Raw genomic sequence first — 22,903 nt, forward strand, 5'->3', positions numbered from 1 at the left:
TCTTGACTCTCTTGCTGTACACCCTTATGAATATTGACCCATTTGCTGTTTCTAAAAGTTAATTATAGATGGGGGCTTGAAACTGACACTGCACACTTTACTACATAATATCATCTAATTCTGAAAGGTAGGAACATTAAAAACACACACACACACACACACACACACACACACACACACACACACACACACACACACACACACACACACACACACACACACAAAGCCAGGCAGGGCTTCCCTGGTGGCGCAGTGGTTGAGAGTCCGCCTGACGATGCAGGGGACACGGGTTCGTGCCCCGGTGCGGGAAGATCCCACATGCCGCGAAGCGGCTGGGCCCGTGAGCCATGGCTGCTGAGCCTGCGCGTCCGGAGCCTGTGCTCCACAACGGGAGAGGCCGCAGCAGTGAGAGGCCCGTGTACCGGAAAAAAAAAAAAAAGCCAGGCAGGCTCAGGTTGCCCAAACTAGTAAGTGGCAGAGCTGGGTGGGATTTGTATCTGGGACTTTTTGACTCCAAAGCACTTTCCACTGAATTCCTCATCACCTTGAAAGTCAGGGTGCCCAAGTCCTGAGACCATTTATTGTCACACCTGTTGGGTTACCTCAGGCAAGTCTTTCTCTGAACATTCACCTTCCATGCTAACCCATTCACTTGCATGACCTTATAAGCCCTGAGAGGAAGGTACCATTATTATCCCTGTATTACAGATGAGGTTCAGGGCAGTTAAATAGTTTTCTAAGGTCTTGCAGACACTAAGGTACAAATCCAAGAATGGAAATCCCAGAGACTGAGCTCTTCACCAGTATACTAGGCTGCCTCCCTAGCCCTAACTTTTTGCCCATCCCTAAACCTGATTCTCCTCTGAGCCCAGATCTTCCAGAAGTTGCCTGTGAGAAGAGCCCAGGTGCTAAGCCCCAAGCTTCAGTGCCAACCAGATGCCCCGTTTCTACTGAAGCTTGATACCTTTTATATTCTCTCCTTTAGCCCTTGCCCTAAACAAGGATCTGTTTACCTTTCTTTTAAACGAGAGTAGTTTTTATTTATTTATTTATTTTTTACGAGAGTAGTTTTTAAAAAATTCATCTCAGGTTTTCTGCCACTAGTCAGATATCACTGAATAAGGTTAAACTTTTTTTTTTTTTTTTTTTTTTTTTGCCGCGTTGCTTGTGGGATCTTAATTCCCTGACTAGGGACTGAATGCAGGCCCTCGGAAGTGACAGCGCGGATTGCTACCACTGGACCGCCAGGGAATTCCCAAGGTTGAACATTTTAGAGAAAGCAGCCTTTTAATGAATGTGCTAAGTGTTTCTAAATATCTCACTTGAACCTATTTGCCTCTTACCTCTACCATTTAAAACGTCAATAACTTTTTCCCTAGGCCTCCAATAATCTAATGGTTATGTTTGCTCAGTATTCTTAGGCCCTCTCTCAGAGCTGGGAAAACACAGACCTTGGGAGCTAAATTGCCTCTGGGAAGGTTCTTGATATCTGGGCTGGAAACCTAAGATCTGCATAGCAGTGGAGTGTTAATCTGTACATAGCCACACTAATTTAACTTATTCAATTTTATTGCAGTAACAAAGTAATTGTTCCTAACAATAAAAGCAGAGTGTGTATAGGCAAGAGGATGGTCCTATCTCAGGCCAAGTCCTCTTTCCTAATGTTTCAGACCTGGGTTGGCTAGAATAGCCTTCTAGAATGGAACATTTATCCACCAGGTGTCATTATTTACCAGTTCTGGCAAGCCACTGGGCTGTCTCACTGGTGCACGTGATGGTTGGGATAAAGGCTAGAGACAATATGAGATCAATCAAAATAGGTTTAGGAAAGGATTAGAATGCAGCTTGCGGGGTGGGGGGGGTGTCTTTGAAAGACCAGTGACACCTTTCTGATCAGGTTTCCCAACCTATTGCTTCCCCTGGAAGGAGTCAGAAGTTGGGTTCTCAGGAGTCACCCTGGCTTCCTGCTGCACTGTGCTGGACTCAGGTTTGTACCCCCAAGTCTAAGCAGTCTTCCTTTCAGTAAAACATGGCATTTCTGTGCCCAACTGCCCCCGTGACTTTCCCCTCTGGGTCCTGGTTCACGTGTCTCAGGGGATAGAAAAGCACAGTAGAGAGACAAGTAAGTCATTGCTCCTTCCAAGACTGAAGGTCTCTAGAGACCCAGAGTTCAGGATACAAATGCGAGAGGTCACGGGGCCGGGAGAACAGGAAACGAGCGTGCATGGCAGCGCCTGGAGAGAGGCTACCTGGATGACTGAAATAAGAAGAGGGGCCTTGAACCCTCGTCCCCCCACGTTCCTCTTCAGGCTGCTACCGCAAGGCAAGAGGCTGGGATGTGCGCGGTCCGGCCGTCCCGTCCTCACGCTCAGAGCCAGCCGTTGCTGGTGAAATCCAGGCGCAGCGCCTCCTCCTGGGCGGCGCTCAGCTCCTGCAAGGGGGCGCGGCAGGGGCCTCCGTAGTAGCCAAACCAGTCCATGGTTTTCTTCAGCCCCGGGATCCCGAAGCGCCGGGTCACCTGAGGAGCAGGGCCTGTTAGAAGAGACTGGGGAGTCCCCTGCACACACATCTGGGACCCAGACATGTGTCACTTGCAGAAAGTTAGGGTTCCCACCCTTCCCTCCCGGTAAACTAACTACCAAATCTATGACACCCAGGGTAGGTCACCAGAAGGCAGGTCGGCAGTAGAGAACACAATGCCAAAACCTAGAATGAAGGAAGGCACCTGCTTTGGTTTTAGGAGAGAAATCCGCCCCATCGGGGAGGAGAGTGGCATTCGGTCCTCAAACTGGGTTGGGAGAAGGCAGCAGCGCTGTGGGTCTGGGCGGTAGAGACTCACTGGTCTGCAGCCCAGTTCCCTGGAACCTGACTCAGGGCACACCAGGAGTGGAGAGTCGGAACAGCCCAGACCTCTACTGCCCCCGCAGCAGGGTCCCTCCCCATGCACCCATAGCTCCTCCCTGACCCCAACTCCAAATGCTTTCACAGGGAAAACAATGCATCCTTGTCCAAAGAAGTTTCACTCTGTAACCTTGTATCATTTACTTATCTCTGAGCAAGTTCACTTGCCTAAAACACGAGGGGGCCAGATAACACGATCTCTAAAGTCTTTTCCATTGTAGTGGGAGATCTAATTTAAAATCATGCATGGAGTTTTATAGAAAATGAAGAATCAAGTTTCTTTGTGTTTAGCATAGCAACCGGTTGTTTCATGCTGTTGGGAAGTGTTAGATTAATCTTTGACTACCTAAAAACTAAGAAAGTAATTATTACTTAATAAAGTTTCATTTTGAGGGAAGTAAAACCTTAGAAATATGGGCTTCATGAAGGGTAAAACTAATAAAAGAGGTTGTTTGGGGTAAAGAGGCTGGGAACCACTGATGAATGACTGGCTAATAACTATTCACCACTAGAGGCCAGTAGACTTTAGCAAGCCTCCTCCCAGACCCGGCCCCCATCATGTTCTAATAACCTGAGCATTTCACCCAAAACCTGACTAGGGTGGGAAAGATGATGGAAACAAGAAGTACCTAGAGGAAAGCTTTCTTCCACATAAGGGTCTGAAGATCTCTGATTTGCCCCTCTTCAGATGCTGAGAAAGGGTTGAACACTTTGGAGGTAAAAAACAGGGAAAATCCTAAATATAGCCTGGGCAGGAGGCCGGCTGGGTGGGAGGGCAGTGGACGCACATTGTGTTCGAGCAGGGCAGGGCAATAAGGTGACATCAAGCTGCTCTTGGGGTGGCTGAGCCTACAGCCCGGGCAGCAGAAAGGTGTTCCAGACATTCCTGAGTGTGTGCCCAGAGTTGGCACAGGACGGGGCGCAGAGTGAAGGGTAAGGCAGGATGGCATGCCAAGGGCTAGGAAGGCAGCAAGTATCCTCTCTTCCCAAAGGACAGCCCAAGCTGCTTCATCTATCAAATTAGGAGGTAACAACATCTACCCCATGTCACAAGAATTGGATGAGAAAAATGCCACTATTTAGGCCAGACCTCAAGCGGCCTGGAAACTCCTCCTCTTCCTATCCGGGTGGTCTGCAGGTTCTGGGACCTTCTCTCTCACAGGCAGATGGGAGTGGGAGAGAAGAAGTCCCGCCCCAGTGGAATGTCAGAATGTATAGTACAGCCTGGGCCCTGATGGGGCTCAGCTGAAAGGCCCTCATTTCTGCAATTCTTACACCCTATCTGTAGCCCGTCCTATCCCAGGAGAACCTTCACATCCAGGGAAACTCGTGCTTGCCTCCTCAGCTGTCCTTTCTCTAAATCTGAGTTAATCTGTCCTTTTGAGGTAAAGATATAAGCTGTGAGGGAAATCTAGAGCCCTCCCACCACTTTCCCAAAGAAAACATTGCCAGGCTCCGTCTGGGACTATTGCCTCAGAGGCAAAACTCAGTCACAAGACAAATATTTAATGCAATATTAAAAAAAAAATGCAAGGGCTTCCCTGGTGGCGCAGTGGTTGAGAGTCCGCCTGCCGATGCAGGGGACACAGGATCGTGCCCCAGTCTGGGAAGATCCCACATGCCGCGGAGCAGCTAGGCCCATGAGCCATGGCTGCTGAGCCTGCGCGTCCAGAGCCTGTGCTCCACAACGGGAGAGGCCACAACAGTGAGAGGCCCGCGTACCGCAAAAAAAAAAAAAAAAAAAAAAAGATGTCAGTGGAGGCCACACGAGTAGCAGTAAGAAGGCACTTCTACCCCTTTCAGCTACGGAGGTATCCGTAGAGGCCTAGTGTGGAGCCATTATTATTTCTAAACTCCCAAAAAAGAAATCTCCAGGCCCAGATGGTTTCAATGGAGAATTGTTTTTTAGTGTTTAAAGAAGACTTAACATCAATTCTCACAGCCTCTTCCAGAAAACAGAAGAGGAGGGAACACTTCCCAATCAATTAATGAAGCTATTTTTACCCTGATACCAAAATCAGACAAAGATAGGAAAGAAAGAAAAGAAAGAAAAGAAAGAAAAGAAAGAAAGAAAAGAAAGAAAAAAGAAAGAAAGAAAGAAAGAAAGAAAGAAAGAAAGAGGTGGGGGGGAGGAAAGAAGGAAGAAAGAAAAAGGACTACATACCGATATCTCTCATGAATATAGGCAGGAAAAACCCTTAATAAAATATTAACAAATGGAATTTGGCAATATATAAAAAGTTATACACCATGTGCAAGTGGGGTTTATCCCAGGGATATAAGTCTGGTTCAATATTTGAAAATTATTAATGTAACTTACCATATAAACAGGCTAAAGAGGAAAAAAATCACATGGTCAAATCAATCAATGCAGAAAAAATTTGACAAAAATTAAACACCCATTCATGATTTTTAAATACTCTCTGAAAACTAGAATAAGGGAGAACTTCCTCAACTTGAAAAAGAGCATCTACAGAAACCTATAGCTAACATTGCACTTAACAGTGAAAGGCTGAATGCTTTTCTTTAAGATCAGAAACAAGGCAAGGATGTCCACTCTCCCTACTCTTATTCAACATAGTGCAGGAAGTTCTAGCCAGTGCAATAAGGCAAGAAAGGAAATAAAAGGTATGCAGATCAGAAAGGAAGAAATAAAACATCCCCTATTTGTAGATGATATGATTGTCTATGTAGAAAATCCCAAGGAATATAGAAAAAAATCTCATAGAACCCATAAGTGAGTTCAGCAAAGTCATATGATACAACATAAAGAAGCAAAAATCCACTGTGTTTCTATACATACTAGCAATGAACAAATGAATAGTGAAATTAAAAATACAATATCATTTATAATCACTCAAAAAATATGAGCCACTTGGGTGTAAATCTCTCAAAACTTGTATAGGACTGGTCTGCCAAAAACTGCAAAGTGCTGATGAAATAAATCAACGAAGGTCTACATAAATGGAGACATAACCATATTCAAGGATTTGAAGACAACACGGTAAAAATGTCAATTGTTCCCAAATTGGTGTACAGGTTTAACACAATTCCTATCAAAATTCCAGCAAGGGGACTTCCCTTGTGGTGCAGTGGTTGGGAGTCCACCTGCCAATGCGGGGGGCACAGGTTCGAGCCCTGGTCCGGGAGGATCCCACATGCCGCGGAGCGGCTGAGCCCGTGCGCCACAGCTGCTGAGCCTGCGCGCTAGAGCCCACGAGCCACAAGTAGAGAAAGCCTGCACACGGCAACGGAGACCCAACACAGCCAAATATAAATAAGATAAATAAATTTATAAAAAAAAATTCCAGCAAGTATTCGTAGACATCCACAATATTTTTCTAAAATTTATATGGAAAGACAAAGGATTTAGATTAGTTAAAACAATTTTTTGGGAAAAAAAAGAACAAAGTGGGAGGAATCAGTCTAGCTTAAAATCTTAAAATCTGATTTTAAGATTTATTACACACCTACAATAATCAAGTCTGTATGGTACTGCAGAGGGATAGATCAATGGAGAGAATAGAGAATCCAGAAATAGACCTACACAAATACACCCAACTGATTTTTGACAAAAGTGCAAAAGTAATTCAGTAAAGGAAAGATCCATCTTTTCAGCAGATGGTGCTGGAGCAAGTGGATATCTACAGGCCAAAAAAGAACAGAAAAAAAAAAAATGAACCTTGATCTAAGTCTCATACGTTTTACAAAAATTAACTCAAAATGGGTCACAGGCTTGTAAAATATAAAACTTTTAGGAAAAAAATAGAAAAACTTTACAATCTAGTGCTAGGCAAAGAGTTCTTAGACTTGCATCAAAAGCATAAACATAAAAGAAAATATTGATAAATTAGACTTCCTCAAGATTAAAAACTTTTGCTCTGTAAAAGATCTGTTAAGAGAACGATGAGACTAGCTACAGACTGGGAGAAAATCTTTGCAAACCACATTTTTGACAAAGGACTAGTATCTAGAAGGTATAAAGAACTTCCAAAACTCAACAGTAAAAAAAAAAAAACAATCCAGTTGGAAAATGGGCAAGAGACATAAACAGACATTTCAACTAAGAGGATATATAGATGCCAAATAAATACATGACAAGATGTTCAACAGCATTAGCCATCAGAAAAATGTAAATTAAAACCACAAGATGTCACAACATGCCTATCGGAATGGCAAAAAAAAAAAAAGTCACAACACCAAATGCTGGTGAGGATGCAGAGAAACTGGGTCATGCATACATTTACACTGGTGTAAATACAATATGGTACACTCACTATGGAAAACAGTTTCTTAAAACACTAAACTTGCAAACAACATACGACCCACCAATTGTGTATTTATCCCAGAAAAATGAAAATTTATGGTCACACAAAAACCTGTTCGTAAATACACATAGCAGCTTTACAACCAGCTTTCCTTCACCAAGAGAATGGTTAAACAGGCTGTTTATGGCCACACCATGAACTACTATGCAGCAATAAAAAGGAACTATTGCTTACATGTGCCTGAATGAATCTCCAGAAAATTATGCTGAGTGAAAAAAGCAAATCTCAAAAGGTTACAGACTTAAAAAAAAAAAAAAAAAAGATTTGTTCATAGAGGAAATAAAAAGGTTATAGGCTATCTGATTCCATTTATATAACAGTCTTGAACTGATAAAATTATAAAAATGAACATATTTGTGATTGCCGGGGGTTAAGGAGGGGGTGGGGGCAGGAGATGAGTAGGTGTGGCTCTAAAAGGATAACACGAGGGATCCTCATGGTGCTGGAAATATTCTGTATCTTGACTGTATACATGTCAAAATCCTGGCTGTAATTTCATGCTACAGCTTTTTAAGATGTTACCATTGGGGGAAACAGGGTAATGGGTACCTGGGATCTCCCTGTATTGTTTCTTATAATTTCACGTGAATCTACAATAATCCTAAAATTAAAAGTTTAATTTAAAATATGAATAAAAACATGTCTCCAGGGACACACGTTTTTCTTTATGCCTCAGACTCCAATATGCTCAGCACAGCACTGCCTGCAATTGACAAGCATTCCATCTTGCCTCTTCTCCTTGACTTGCCCAGCAGAGTTGGGGTACACAGTCTGACTACAGAACGGATTATTTGAAGACAGGACTTTCCTGGGAAAGCTGCGCTCTGAATACCTCCAGCCTTCCCACTCCTTTATTACTGTCAATCATTCTATTTTTCAGGATCTGGCCCCTTATAAAGCTGACGTAAAGGCCCATGTTTCCCTCTCTTTAGGCAGGGCATCTCTAAGTAAGGTTCCAGGATTCCTGATGTCACAATCATCCAGGATGCTTGTCTCAATGACTGTTCCTGAGCCTAAAGGAGTAGAATTTTAACCAGCTCCCTAAATGAATTCTAATGCACACGTAAGTTTGAGAACCAATGTGGTTCGACTTTGTTCCTGAAGTCAAGATTTTCTGGGGAGGCACAAAGAGTTCCCACACTGGGATGTTCTCTAAAAGGACTTTCTGAAAGGGAAGAGACCAAGTGGGGACCCCTGTGCCAGCACTGGCTCCTGTTCCAATGAGGACACAGACCACCCCCACCCTGGGTCCATTGGCTGGGAACTCACCGCAGTGTTTGGCTCAATGAGGCGGTGCTGCAGCTTCTGGGCATCTTCCCATTGCCCTGTGAGGCAGAGTCGCTCCAGCTGGCACACCTGAGCCCCCAGGACATTGGCCAGGGCACACACGCCCCCTACAGCTCCTGCCACAGAGTAAGATGCAGAATACCAGCCAGAGCCTCTGCCTGCAGAGAATTCCAAATCCTGGTCCCCAGCACCCCTTTGTTCTGGGCAGACAGGCTGTGCATTTCTAGGCCACTGGTTAGCCATATCTGAGACACGCTCTGTGAGTTCACAGATTTCCAGAGAGAACATTTCCAGCATATTCAAAATAGACTCCCACAGGCTGAGGGGCAGGGAGCAGAGCCTGAAGGCTAACTCAAGGACAGTTCCTTCCCTGCACACCCCTCCCTCCACCCCCCACCCCCTGCAGAGTAGAGTCCCACCTGCCAGTTGATACCTCCACGATCCTCCAATAGCCCCCTGACTCATCAGCCCTGGAAGGGGATGGAGTGGATGGGAAGCCTTTGCTCTACTGAAGTTTTATTCCCCGCAGTGAATTCAGCCTGGGACAGCAGTGAGGGAGAGGTTAGGGGAGGGGAAAGAGCACTAGACAGAGGCAGGAGACCCGGCATTTCCTCCCACTGGCTGCATGAACTTGGACAAGTTATCAACCCTCTCCAGTTCTCTTTGTTCTCATGTGGGCAATGAAAACGGGCTGGCTGTGATCTCAGAGGTTCCTGCCGCTTCTGCCAGCCTGTGAGTGTGATTCCAAAGCTAGTTAGGGGTGACTCAAAGCAGAGTGGCCTCAAGACTGGAGAGAGAGTAGGCATTTCAAGCTAATGCTAATATAGCTCGAATGAGCTAATACAGATGCCATTTATTGAAAACCTACTATGTGCCGAGCACTATGGCAGACATAGGGCCAATGCTCTCTAACCCTCATAACACCTCCCTGCTTTGCAGAGTAGAAACTAGGCCCAGAAAGGTCATGTACTTTGCCCTGTTGGTTCTCAGTGAATAAATGGCAGAGCTCAGATTCCAGCTCAGATCCCCAACTTCCAGAGCCTGTGATATTTCCATCTACCACACTCTCAGGAATGAAGCATAAATGGGTCCCTTCTACTCTCTCCTTTAGAGACTGTGACAAGGCAGAGGGGAGCTACACAGGACCTATACTACAAGTCAAAGTCTGCAGAGACAAGAGAGAATAGGAACCAGCATTTTCCCCTGCATCGTTGGAAAAGTAACTCAAATCTACACTCACTGGGGCTTCAGCTGAAGGGAGCAGAGGCTTCCCTCCGCTCCATGGCTCAAATCCAGTCTGAATCCAAGGACCTTGACCCCAAGCAGATAAGAGCAGTTGGTCTAATGGTGACATTCCTAGGCTCCTGGACTGGAACAGAGTCTGATCAGGCAGCTGAAGACCCCCAGCCCAACCCCGCAGGCCTGACAATTCATTCTGGCCTGGACCCACGGACAGAGGAAAATGCACCCCCAGACTAGTGGGAAGGGCCCCAAGGCCTCTTCCCTCAGAGAATGATTTACAAGGTGAGATTAAAGGAGCTACGTTTGTCACCTAAGCAGGGAGCTTGAGACTTCGAGCAAACTGTAGGCATCCCCCCTACAGGCCAGGGATCGTACTCGGCCACCCTCCTCTGCCCAACAAGGTCACCCACAAGCACCCACTATTCAGATAAGTAAGCAGTGTGCCAGACCTCTGAGGTTTCTGAGCAGGCAGGCTGGCAAAGGCCCCCTCTACACCCAGTCCTGGCCCTCACCATCTCTCCCAGCAGAACCCAGCTGCCTGCGTATATCTTGGTCACGCATCACAGTTTGAGAGCAGTGAGAGGCCTACCCACGGCATAGCTGGCCAGCAGGAAGCCAGCCGATCCAGCCAACACCTGGAAATCCTGCCTCCTGGTCTTGTGAACAATCAGCCCGATCCTGGTCACCTGTAACGGCAAACCTGGTGTGAGAGCTGGGCCCACAAGCTCTGCCACCAGCCTGGATGGGGGCTGGGCAAGTGTGGGAGAATGAGAGCCCAGGTCCCAGAGAGATGCCTCAAAGTTCAGATGAACCCCAGAGAGCCCACAGGACAGAGGGAACCCACACAGGAGCCCTGGACTGAAGCGGGTCCCAGAGCTGCCCGGAAGTTGGTAGCAAAAGAGAAGAGGAGGAGGGCGCCCCAGCCGAGAGCTGCTGCCACTCACATCACCACCGCTGTCCTTGATGCCCACGATATTCGGGTGCTGGGAAAGCGTGACCACCGCATCCACAGGCAGGTCCAGCCCCGTGTTGGCTGGGACACTGTAGAGCACCACAGGAATTGGAGACAGGTCGGCAACCTGAGGGGCACAGAGAAGAGAGGAGAGGGCAGCTGCCCCAGGCCTGAGGCGGTCCAGGCTTGGGTCTCTGCAGGGTTCCCTGGACTGGCCCACCTGCTGGGCTAGAAGTCACAGTGCTATGCACCCTGATTGCAAGCACTAGTCCTGGCTAACACTTAGGAGTGCTTTCTGTGTGCCAGGCACAGTTCTAAGTCCTTTATGTTTTGATTGGATTTAGTCCTCACAACCACCCTGGAGGAAGATTCCATTATTCCTCCCATTTGGGAGGGGAGGAAACAGCAATACAGCTTGGTTAGGTCAGTCACCCACTGTCACACAGCTGGTACCTGGTGGCATCCCTCCCCTTTCCCAAAGCTGCCATTCATGGGAAGTAGGCTCACCACTCTGCTCCCAGCTTCTCTCATCTCCCCTCCCCTCCCCAAGCAGTATCTCTGCCTCACCCAGCTTCCTCTTGGCCCCAGACCTCAAGCCCACACCCACCCCTCACACCCACCTTGGTGTAGTGGTGAATGAGGGCGGCGCTGTTCATGCGGCCGTGATAGTAGCAAGGAGTCACCACCATGGCGGCGTCAGCCCCGACCTGGGCCATGCTCACCGTCATCTCCACCGTGGCCTGAGTGGCTGCAGGAGGAAGGAGGAAGTCTTCCCTACAGGCCGCGGTGGGCGAGGGCAGGAGGCAGAGGACTGGGCTGGGACCCTGAGGCGAGCAAGGGGCGCAGAGCAGAAGAGACAGAGCAAGCGCTAGACCGGACCCAGCCCCGGGTCAGGGAGCCCGCCCCCGCCCCCGCCCCCAGCAGCTACCGCCAGGGCCGGGGCATTAAGGCCTCACACTCGCAGCCCGAGCCGGCTAGCAGGAGCTTGTCCCTGGGCAGGGTCTGGCGCACGCGGCTCACCACCTCCAGGCGCTCACTGCTGGTCAGGAAGGGGAACTCGCCGTTGGAGCCCTGGACCACGAAGCCTGCAAGAGAGGCAACACCTTCCCACGTGCTTGTGAAAAAGCGGATGTTGGACTTATGCTCACCCAGGCTCCTACCTCCCCGACACCACAGTTTATCACACATTTCCTCCCCAGTCCTGATGCAGGCAGAGCGTGCTACCCAGTTGCCGTGACAGTGTTCACACTATTTTTCTTTGTTTTAATGAGATATTTTAGGCATGCCACAAAGAATAGTTAATAATAGAATCCACATCGGTGTACCCAGCACCCACGACACCTGCCCCCACCCCGTCACCGTCCTCTTCCTCACCTCTGGCATGTCTCAAGTGGTTATTGTTCCCATTCATGTCTTTATACCCTTAAAACAAACATCTGGACCCATAAACAATCTATAAGATGGGTTTTGCCATTTAAAACATTATAGAAATGGAATCACACATAACATTCTGCAGTTTGCCGTTTTTGCTCACCATTGTGCTTTGCACCTTGGCCACAGCAGTACAGGGAGCTCTGATTCATTCACTTTCATTGCTGTATAATATTCTCTTGTGAAGTTAGACCACAATTTACTTTTCATTCTCCCTTTGATGACATTTAGAATACATCCTAATTTTGCTATTACAGACAATGCTGAAACAAACACGTTTAAAAGTTTCTCTCAGTTTAGATACTTAGGCGTGTAAAGGCTGAGTCGCGTGTAAATGCACCTTCACGTGCGAAAATTCTAATTAGCCAGTTCATGCCCCAGCAGCACATAGAAAAAAATGCTAGTGCTCATCCACACCAATACTGAGTATTGTCAGAACTAATTTTTGCCAATTTTCTGGGTGGAAAATGATGTCTCATTATTTTTTTATTTTTTTGCGGTACGCGGGCCTCTCACTGTTGTGGCCTCTCCCGTTGTGGAGCACAGGCTCCGGACGCGCAGGCTCAGCGGCCATGGCTCACGGGCCCAGCCGCTCTGCGGCACGTGGGATCCTCCCGGACCGGGGCACGAACCCGCATCCCCTGCATCGGCCGGTGGACTCCCAACCACTGCGCCACCAGGGAAGCCCACATCTCATTATTTTATTTTGCATTTTCCTTTTTTAACCATCATCTGTGAGATTTCTAACTTTACCAGTTAAAGGTGTCAACACTTATATCCATGAGAGACCATTAGAATTGATGCTCTTCAGCTGAATCTAAACGGAATGTTAAACCATTTTCCTCTCAGCTTTTTTCGTTTTACTTTCTCGTTCCTGTTCTTTCTCCTCTCCATTCCATTTCAATTTTTTTTCTTAAATACAGCATACAATAAACGAAGAGTATTAATAAATAGAAGACCGTTTGGGAGGAAGGAAAGAAAAGAAAGCCAGGGGCAATGTTGGTATACAGAATCCCTGCCGTACAGTTCTGATGGGCCAGAAATTTGACTTGGAGCTTCCCGACAGTCAAAGCTAAAAGGGAAACGTGGTCAGCTGACAGATATGTAGAAATCAAGATAAAGCAAAGCAGCTGTCCTGGAGAAACACAGCGTTTCCTGGCACTGGGACAGAGAGAGGTTGTTCCTATGAGTCATCCTTAAGGGGACACGGTGTGATGGGGAGACAACGTTACACCACAAACCTCTCTCTGTGCTGTTCACTCTACCGTTAAAGTCCACTGAGTGGGTTGCCAGAAGAGCTCACCGGATACTTAGCATATTTCCCCCAGTTTTTGCCTTGGTAACATCGCAGGGAACATCTTGAGGCAAACAGATTTTGGCTTCTGTTGCATTGCCTCCTCAGGATCAATTCCTCCGTGTCAGGCTAGGGGCCTGTGGTGGGAGCCTCCTTCTGTCTTGCTCCATGAGGCCACAGTGATTTCCCAGGGCATCACCCCACTTGCAGAGTTGCCAACCCCAGAGAGGGCTCCAATCCAGCCACGATTGGACCAGCATCCTCTGGCTAAGAATTTAGAGAACAAGCTCTTGCCACTGCCTCCGCAACATTTCCTGCCAGCCCCCTTGAAGGGGGCTTCTTGCTTCAGACATGTCTCCAGACACAGTCACTCACTCCCAAGTCCCCTTTCATTCTGGTGGTCAGTTCCAGAAGCCTCCAGTCCCCACAGTTGGACTTGGCCTAAACAGCAGGACAGCTGGGTCTTGAGCTCCCCCTGTGCTCAAGACTCCTAGTGGCTTCTCCTCATTTCATTTAAGGGAGCATCCGACCCGGGCCTGACTCCCAAGAAGGAAGAGATGCCAGGCTGGGGGAGGGGAAGTGTGATAGAGTCAGGCAAGCGCTGGACTCCAGTCCCTCTGGCTACTGGGCAAGTCACAGCGCTCTCTGAGACCCCATTTCCTTTTCTTTGGGAAGACAATAAAGTCACTTCAATCCTACCTGATAGGGCTGTCTTAAAGGCTCAAATGAGAAAATGTAGGAGAAAGAAAGCACTTTGAAGTCTGTGAACTGATACTGCCAAGAACCCCCTCCTTCTCCTTGACCAGATGTCCAGTTTCAGGCCTAATGTGCCACCATGGTGTAGAGGTGGGGCTAAAGGAGAGGAAAAGGCCAGGGTTCCAGATGGGTGGGAAGTGAGGGAAGTGAGCGGTGGGGAAGCAGGGAGCAGCACAGTAGGGTTGTCAGAGCCCGGGTTTAACTCCCAGTGTGCCCCTCGCCAGCTCTGAGCCCTTGGGCAAATGGTTTAACCAAACCTCAGCTTCCCCAACTGAAAAATGGGCATAATATTGGTGCCCTTTTTCAAGACTTGTGAAGTTTCAATGAGATACTATTTGTAAAGTGCTTGGAATAGCTAGAACCTGGCATTCAATATGTTAGCTGTAATCATTATATTAGTCAGAGGAGTGCTCAAGCCTTAAATCAGGAGGGTGGCAACTTTCAGTCTGAGGAGGGGGAGTTTGGCTGGTGTGGGACGGGAGGCTGCACTCAGGAACCTCTCAGGCCCCCTCCAGCTCTAAGAGGAAAGAGACTCATTTCAGAAGCTTCTCTCCCTTGCCCCCATGGTTATTCTGGCTGCTCTCGGGAGCCAGAAAGGCTTGGTGAGGGGAGTAGATGGGGGCTGAGGACACACAAGCAACAGGGTGATTTACTGTGGCCAAAAGGAATCACAGTCTCTTTTATGTAAGTAGTATCCCCAGTCAGTGTTATGCCCCTTGGCCCATCATCATTGCCACCCCCTCCGAGAAGTCTTCCTGGGATCAAGCCTTCACTGGACATCTCTCCTCTGAACTTCCATTACCTATTCCTTGTCCTTCCCTGCTGCCTACTCAAAAGTGCACAGAGATCCTCAGAACCCTTCAATCTGCCCGACCCCCACCTGTTGGGACTTGACAAAATTTCTCAAACTGGCCTCTGCTGTGAAATGAGGAAATTGGATGGGACAGTCTCTTAAGTTCTCTTTGCCTTGAGGCTTTGGAGTCACTTTTCGGGCTTTTCCTCCTCCCTTTTGCCTATCTCTAAATGTTCCCCTCCAGCCAAACTGACTGTCAGGGTCCCCAGACACACTGCCACCATCCTGCCTCTACACCTTTGCTCCTGTACCTTTCTCTCTGCTCAGAACACCTCCCTAGTTGCAGCCCCTCAGACGCTGCAAGAACCACGAAGCCTTTCCTTAATCCCCCTCTCCCTTGTGCTCCATAGCATTTTGTCCTTGCCCAGCACTTGCCCTACCTTGTCTAGAAGCATCAAGATCAAAGATGGTGTCCTCATTTTGGCCTCCTTCGTGACACCCAGCACACTGCCTGTTGACATGTGCGTTGATAATTTGTTGCATAAAAGAAAAATTGTCCCAAACCTGGTCTAAGGCAGAACTTTTTTGCATGATGTAATTCATAACCTCCCACTAGGAAGAAATGAAAGTTCCTGATGAAATGCTTAAGCAATTTCCTAATGAGCTTCAATGGAATTAAGCCTTGGCCTGGGAAACCAGCCACTCTCCCAGCAGACTCTAAGACAAGAGTCTAGTGACTGTTAACCTCTCTTCTTTCTATCTAGTCTAACAATGATTTAACCATTCTCTTTTCTTATAAAAATATCCTTTCCAAGAGTATATACTTGAGTTGGCTGTTTAGAAGCTATTTTCCTTGCAGCACAACTGTAATAAAACTTTGATATCCCTCTTAACTAAATTGCCTGAAAACTTTTTTGAATTTTAATTTGAACTGCTTTCCAATTTACAGGAAAGTTGCAAAAATGGTACAGGGCATTTCCATACATCCCTCCCCCAGCCCCCTACTAATGACAACATCTTACCTAACTAGAGTACAATGATCAGAACCAAAGACTTAACATTGGTACAATGCTAACTACACACTTTATTTGAATTTTGCCAGTTTGAAACTTTTTAAAAGTTAAGATTCCAAAGTCATAATTAGCTAATCTGAAATTTTATGTAATAAGTTTTTAATAAGGGATTTAAGGTCTTCCAGATAAACGCATGCATTTTATGCATTTTAACAGTCACTTGCAGAAGCCAAACCTCACTACTCTCGCCTTCCATCTAATTAGCAGCTTCCAACATTTTCCAGTATGATTGACCCTATTTTTTTCCAACTAAGATTTTTATTATGAAGTTTTTTTTTTTTTTTTTGGCTGCGCTGTGCAGCATGGGGTATCCTAGTTCCCCAACCAGGGATCTTACCAGCGCCCCCTGCAGTGGAAGCGTGGAGTCTCAACCACTGGACCGCCAGGGAAGTCCCTATTATGAAGTACTTTAAATACACACACACACACACACACACACACACACACACACACACACACACACATCAACATTTATATAAAGTCACTTACTAGTAATGTCAAAAATATTCAAATACTCCCAACTATGCTCCATAAAATCAAATGACAACATTTAGGGTGTTTACAGATTTAACCATCCTTTGCAATGATTCTGGGCACCTTCTTCCTGGAGTTGGAGGCCCACAGGTTGGGAACCACTGGTAAATCCATAATAGATGCAAATGGTAAGAAATTTCTACGTAAAGGAGACACTGGAGGTTAGACAGTGCCATGTAGCTGACTCCTCTCAAGTTTCATGGGGGAGACAGCTGCCTCCCGTTAACTGCCTACCTGGGGGTCACTGCTTGCTCCAGAAATGGCTTTGTGAAACCCAGGAAGAGGAGGCAAGGAGAGTCCCAGGCTTGCCGGAGGGCACAGCGAGTGTCAGGACATGTGGGAAGAGGACAGGGATAAGTATAAGAGAGATAGGCCCACTGGGGGATGGTGGACATCGGACTCGGGGGTAGCACAGGGCAGGGGTTCGGGGTACGGGCTTTGGAGTTAGGCCAAGCTGGGCTCTGACCCCAGCAACATCACTTACTGTCTAGGCTGTCTCAGGAAAATTACACCTCTGAGCCTCACTACAAAATGGAGTTAACATAATACCCTCCTCACGGGGCTGTGCCGCAACACAACACGGAACACGGCATATGCTAAACACTCAAAAACAGGTGGGCAGAGCTCCTGGTAGTACTAATCCTACTACAGTTCAGCAGTACTGCAACAGAGGCAGCCCCAGCAAGAGTAGCATGAACAAGGAGAGAGCATATGGCACGGTAGCTCTGAAGGTAGGCGGTGGGGAGGCACCAACACGGATCCCAGTGCGGGCAGGGAGAGGGCGGTAGTACACAGGGTGACCTACATCCCACCCCTGCTTACTTCCTGGCTTCTCAAAGCCTGTCTCTCCCCACTCCTCCCAACTCCCAGCTGCTCCCTCCTTCCTTGGTAGCAGCAGGTCGGTGGCAGTTGAGCCCCCTGGAGATTCCCCACGCCCAGAAACTGAGACCCGGGAGGCCGAATTATGGAGTCTCGAATCAGCCCACATGAAGAGGACTGTGGGAGGAGGAACCCTCTCCCCAGAGGCCCGCCCAGACCTGGGGCTGGCCACAAAGCCCTCAGACCCAGAGTGAGGGTATACAAGGCTTTATTGGCTCAGTTCCAGGCAGCTGGCATCAGCGTGGTGCTCTCAGCTGCTCCTGGGATCTGCCTCGCGCATCCTCTCTTGCTGGGTCTTCCGTGGCCTGCGAGTCTGTCTCAGCTGCTTCAATTCCCCCCAGCTCTCCCTCCATCAGGGGCCATCAGTGGCAGACTCCGCTCACAGAATCCAAGGGACCCGGGACCCCTGTGAGGGCCTGACGAAGCAGGGATTTAAGCAGCATCTGGGCCACATAGTTTGCCCCATCGGAGAGACGGACCACATAGGATGCCTGTGATTGTGTGCCAGCCCTGTGGGGGGAAGGGGCATCTCCATCTGTGGTTAGGTGGCTTTAAAGGGCTGGTAGGCCTGGTGGCTGCTGTTCGGCGGGCTGTGGCACGGGTGGCTCGGGTGGCTTGGATAACCCTGGTGGCCATGGCTATGGAAGGTGTGCATGTGGTTGGCACCAGCTGTGGTGGTTTCCTGCTGGGTGAGGAAATTCCCTTTCAGCTTCATCTCCACCTCCTCGAGGGCCTTCAGCTCCTCCTGGCTGATGTCCTTGGACTCCAGGTGGCCTGAGTTCTGGCAAGCCATGGCACGCTGCAACATGGAGATAGCCAGCTGCTGCCCCTTGGTGTCAATCTCCTCGGTACAGGCAGCCACGGCGGCCCACATGGCCTCATCCGTGGACGAGGATTTCCCAGACTCCTCGTGGGTCTCTTTGGTCACTGAGGTCCCAGACATCCTCTGCTTGCTGGTCAAGGGCTCCCGGTGAAGAGCAGTGCCCTCTTCTCCTTGCCTCGTGGTGAAGGTGTCCACAGGAATCGTGGTGCTGGCCTCCCCGCTGCCGCTCTCAGGCTGGGCAGCAGCACCGCTGCTGCAGGCCCCGGCGCTGTGGCTGCAGGTGGGGCTGCTGCCGGCAGCCAGCTTCTCTTCGGAAAGACAGCTGAAGTGCGATTTGATCCAGCTCTCCTTCCTTGCTTTGTCGCTTTCTGGTGGCTCCTGCTCGTCTTGTGCAGTCTCAGAATCTATCTTCCTTCTCCTCTTCCTCTGCATCCACAACATGAGGGCTCCACCTCCGAGTAAGAGGGCGGTCCCCAGCACCACCCTGCGTGATGGTTGCTGGATGAGCTCCAAGAAGGTCTCCAGGACCCCACGCCAGGCGGGCAGAGCTAAGAGCACACTGGGAGTCGGGGAGCCCAGATGGTATGGCTCATGCTTGAAAGGACAGGCTCCCCGAGGTTGTCTGGCAGGCAGGCCCCACGCTGTGCCCTCCCTAGGCTGCCCCTCCCACCTCAGCAATGAACCCCATTGTGAGGAAGGTGGTTGAGGGGCGGGGCGGGGAGAGGTCACAGGATCCTTTATGTCTAGTCTGACAGGCATGGGCTGAGGCCTGGGACCTTTCTCCCACCCTGACAGCTGTCCCCAAGGTCAGTGGAAGGGTAGCTTCCCCAATTCTGAGTCCCTTCTGCCTCCTGCTTGTGACCTGTTCTGCAAGTCAGGCCTTCTTATCGTCCAGTCTTTGGTTTCTCTTCCTCCCCATCTGATGGCACCCAAGGGGCAGAAGCTGCTGGGTCAAGCTGGCCATGGTTGAAAGACCCCCTTGGCTGGGCTGGCATCCATTCCTGGCTGCCTAAGGCTAGTGTCTCCCTCCATGAAGGGCCGAACCCCACTGCCAGCTCAGTGCATTCCATCCCCACTTACAGCCCCCAGCCCCATAACAGAGAGGGTCCGGAAGCCAAAGGGGTCCAGAAAGGAGCTCATTCTGGAGTAACATGAGGTCACAATTGGGGGGAAGACAAGCAGCAGGCTGAGAAGGCAGAATACGCAGGACAGGAGACTTCAGCCCGTCCCAGATCCCTGGGGCCATTTCAGGATGGGGGCTGCTACCTCTTGCCTTAATGCACCTGCAAACCCAGAATTTGCCCCCAACTCCCCTGTAAGTGGGCAGAGTTCAGGTTATGAGTGGGTGGGCCAGCTGGCCAGGCTCTCTGTGGGTACAGACAACTGAGAGTGTGACCGTCAATCCCAAATTATACCCAAGGCCTCTCAGGGCAGACACAGGCCTGGGCCACTCCCAGAGGCGTATGACACATTTCTCAATGCCAAATAGGGTTATAAAAATTGTGATATTTTAAACAAAATATTTTATTTAACGAACTAATGGCTTTAATATACACAAAATATTATACCTTATCACGAGAAACCATAGTCTTCCCTTCATAATAAGGGAATAAGACAGAAGCTTAAGCTTTTCTGGGAAAAATCACCTCCCTGATCCTGCTGGAGTAACTCTGGGGTCATCCACTAACCTCATTTGGAAATAACAATTCAAAGTTCATCTCTGAGGTTGTTTGTGGGTGTGAGTTCAGGGACCAATGGCCCTTCTGCAAAAACCCTTCCCTCTGGTCTCCGGTTATAAGTTTTATTTAAAAAGAATACTCTTTATTCAAATAATTAGTACAAATTAACTATGCTGAAAAAAAATAAGTAAGTAATAAATAGAGCTGCACAGTTTCAGGCAATGCCTTTCAGAAGAATCTCTTAACTCTTCACTAATTCATCGAGGGCAGGTTCCCATCTCCTCTTTGGAGGACCTTTAACTCGTTGCAGGAAGCCCTGGCAATGTGATACATGATGGTTCCCTCCCCTGCCCCTGAGTTTGGGCTGCAAAAGGGGGTGAGGATCCAGCAAGAGAGACATAGATTTTCGCGCTAGAGTGGCTCACTGCTCCCTTCCCAGGCAACCCGGCTGCATCCTGGGAGCTGTGACTGGGCCCTATGGCCCGGTGTTATCTGTGCCAGGACCTCGGGTTTGGGTTCCTTGGGAGGACTGTGTTGAATGCTGTGGCCCGGTTGCCATTCTAAAATGAGGAAGCCGGATCAGAGGTTCAGTGATTTTTCCAAGGTCGCCGTAACTAGCAGAACTAGAACTCCTACAGGTCTTCTAACTCCGGGTGTTGGGCTCTTCTACACAGTGCCCCGCTCCCCCATGTGCGGGGGTAAGAGAGAGCTGAGGTGGGAGCTGGTGCCTGCGTAGTTTACCAATGGCCAGCCTGCCAAACCCTCTGCAGCCTGTGCTCCTAGGCACCCCTGTCCCCACTGCAGCAGTGAGTTGTGGGGAGGGGGAAGGAAGGGTCCAGAGAAGAGCCTGGGGCGCAGGCAGACACTGGATGCAAAGTCTACCCTCCCCACCCCCTGCACTAGGGTGTCCTTGAACCCGGGAGGTGAAGCAGAGTCTTCGTTTAGAGATTCAAGGAGCTTCTCACTTTGCTTCAAGAGATCCGGGCCTTAGCCCAAACCTTCAGGCTCCAATGAGCTGAGCCCCAGCAGAAATGTACTTAGAGTTTGTGTCACTGCTCAGTGTGGACGTCCACAGGGCATTCACTGGCCGCTAGGGAAGGTTCACATCGCCTCAGCACTGAGATACGAATGGAGTCTCAGTCATGCCAGCGGGCACTGTCACAACGCGGCTCTGCCGCAGTGGCGATCACACTGTCATTCTAATCATCGTTATCACTGGAATCCACACCTTCTCATGTACATACCCTTCACAATTTACAGCATGCTTTCACTTGCATTCTCTCAGATTCTTCTCCCCACCCTCCTATGATGTGGCCATTATTACTCCCACGTGTCAGATGGAGAAACTGAGCTTTAGAGAGATCTCACAGCTAAGTCAGTGGCCGAGCTGTGGTTTGAATCAAGAGTGCACGTTCCCAACTGCTCCACTGCATTACCCCAGTCGGAACCACTCCATTCCCAAGTTGGTGCCCATCAGGGTCTGTTTATTAGAATCTGACCTAGCGGCTCATCAGTCAGTGCAGTGGAGTGAAACCGAGCATGGCTGTGCAGTCAGACCTGAGTTCAAATCCCAGCTCAGCCACGTATTAGCTGAGTGACCTTGGGCAAGTGATCTCGTCACTCTGAGCCCCAGCTTCCCAGTCTGTGAAATAGGGCTATTGAGAGCACTGCCTCAGGGAACTGTCACGGGTGATGGATGAGGGTGGGCAGGGCAGGACGGGCAGAATTTGCCGCTTCTTTTATCTTCATTTATCGTGCCTGTGGCTGTGTTGTATGTTGAGTGTCACAAATATGATCTGGTCTCTGATCTCAGAGAGGGGAGGCCCATGTGTAACAGGGGAAATGAGTCAGAGGATCCAGGACAGGAATTAATTTGGTCGAGGGAGGCTTTGCCCGGAAGAGAGTGTGCAAACAAGGCTTTGAGGGAGATGAGCCCGCTGGCGGGGCTGCCACGTGACACCCCGCTGCCCTCACATCTGCACAGAGTGGCTGATTGACAAAGGCTTTCACACCCATGATCTAGTTTCATCCTCACAATAACGCTGGGCTAAGAACTTCAACAGTTTACAGCTGGGGAAACTGAGGCAGAGGAGATTCAACCCAAGATCACAGGCCAACCCAAGAGGAGATTCAACCCAAGATCACAACCCAAGATTCCTGCCTGGCTCCTGACTCCAGACCAATGCCCCCTGTTCCTCTCCCATAATAAAATGACTCCCAGGGTACCCGACTGACCAAGAGCAGCTCGAAAGAGCCTGTGTACCCTTCTCTGGTTGCTGGCTGAGGAGACCAGGGTCATTCACATCTCCCCAACTCCCACAGCGGACAGACCCCGCTTACCTCGGAAGGGAAAGGTGCCCAGTTTGTGCAGATTCTCCTCCAGTTTCCCATAGTCCACCTCGGCCGTGGCAGTGAAGGGGGTGGTCACAGGGGGGTAGATGCCTGAGATGTCCACCTTCCTCCCCTCCCCTGAGGCCCAGCCCCCCACGGTGCTGGACAAGGCCCTGCTCAGTCCCTGCCTCACAGAGGACCAGACTCGGGGGCCCAGCATCTCCACAGGAGGCTCAAAGCCCAGCTGGTCTCTGCCCCCGAGGGATGCTGAATTTGGACTCCTTCCTACCCCAGTTAATGATCTATGTGTCTGGTTAAAAATTTGCTGCCCTCTGACTTGTTGGCTCTCAGGCAGGCCTGGGCTGGGTGTTTCCAGGGTCAGAGGCTAGGCCTGTTGGCTCCAGGGAGGTCTTCCCTCCCCCTGGGGAGCAGCTGGAGAAATGCCACAACCCAGTGTCCCTGTGGCCAGACGGAGGACTGGTTCCTTGGGTCCTTACACAAAAGGGTGCCTCCAGTGGGGCCCGGCCCTCCTCCCACAATTCCCAGCCCCAAAGCCAGGAGCCAGGCTGGCTTCCCCGCTTCCGCGTGGCAGTTGAGAGC

At 49.4% G+C, this 22,903-nt stretch overlaps 2 protein-coding genes across 6 annotated transcripts; both read right to left on the minus strand.

Moving 5' to 3' along the window:
* Positions 1-1,551: 1,551 nt before the first annotated feature.
* On the minus strand, positions 1,552-22,866 carry HOGA1 (4-hydroxy-2-oxoglutarate aldolase 1). 5 transcript variants are annotated; one of them, XM_033841884.2, is made up of 7 exons: positions 22,313-22,866; positions 11,731-11,795; positions 11,331-11,534; positions 10,703-10,837; positions 10,348-10,444; positions 8,499-8,632; positions 1,552-2,518 (listed from the first exon to the last, which is right to left on the minus strand). In XM_033841884.2, the coding sequence occupies exons 1-7, from the start codon at positions 22,521-22,523 to the stop codon at positions 2,369-2,371; spliced, it is 996 nt and encodes a 331-aa protein (XP_033697775.1). In that variant the 5' UTR covers positions 22,524-22,866; the 3' UTR covers positions 1,552-2,368. The 5 variants fall into 5 exon arrangements, with proteins under 5 accessions (XP_033697775.1, XP_019795308.1, XP_033697776.1 ...); XM_019939749.3 differs by having other exon boundaries at positions 11,331-11,458; positions 11,667-11,795; positions 22,313-22,865; XM_033841885.2 differs by lacking the exon at positions 22,313-22,866 and adding an exon at positions 15,425-16,342.
* Positions 17,646-19,111, minus strand: C16H10orf62 (chromosome 16 C10orf62 homolog). The gene has a single exon (XM_073794112.1). The coding sequence runs from the start codon at positions 19,050-19,052 to the stop codon at positions 18,012-18,014; it is 1,041 nt and encodes a 346-aa protein (XP_073650213.1). The 5' UTR covers positions 19,053-19,111; the 3' UTR covers positions 17,646-18,011.
* Positions 22,867-22,903: the final 37 nt, after the last annotated feature.

Source organism: Tursiops truncatus, chromosome 16 (assembly GCF_011762595.2).
Source record: "Tursiops truncatus isolate mTurTru1 chromosome 16, mTurTru1.mat.Y, whole genome shotgun sequence".
NCBI lineage: Eukaryota > Metazoa > Chordata > Mammalia > Artiodactyla > Delphinidae > Tursiops > Tursiops truncatus.

Bases quoted from the DNA above. Each gene is read 5' to 3' on its own strand.
- C16H10orf62 (XM_073794112.1), bottom strand. From the start codon at position 19,052: ATGCCTGTCAGACTAGACATAAAGGATCCTGTGACCTCTCCCCGCCCC.
- HOGA1 (XM_033841884.2), bottom strand. From the start codon at position 22,523: ATGCTGGGCCCCCGAGTCTGGTCCTCTGTGAGGCAGGGACTGAGCAGG. The intron at 11,535-11,730 runs GTGAGCCGCGTG...TGCTCGCCTCAG, and splicing joins GCAGTGAGCGCCTGGAGGTG to GGTCCCAGCCCAGTCCTCTG. The intron at 2,519-8,498 runs GTGAGTTCCCAG...CCTGCTCCTCAG, and splicing joins TCATTGAGCCAAACACTGCG to GTGACCCGGCGCTTCGGGAT.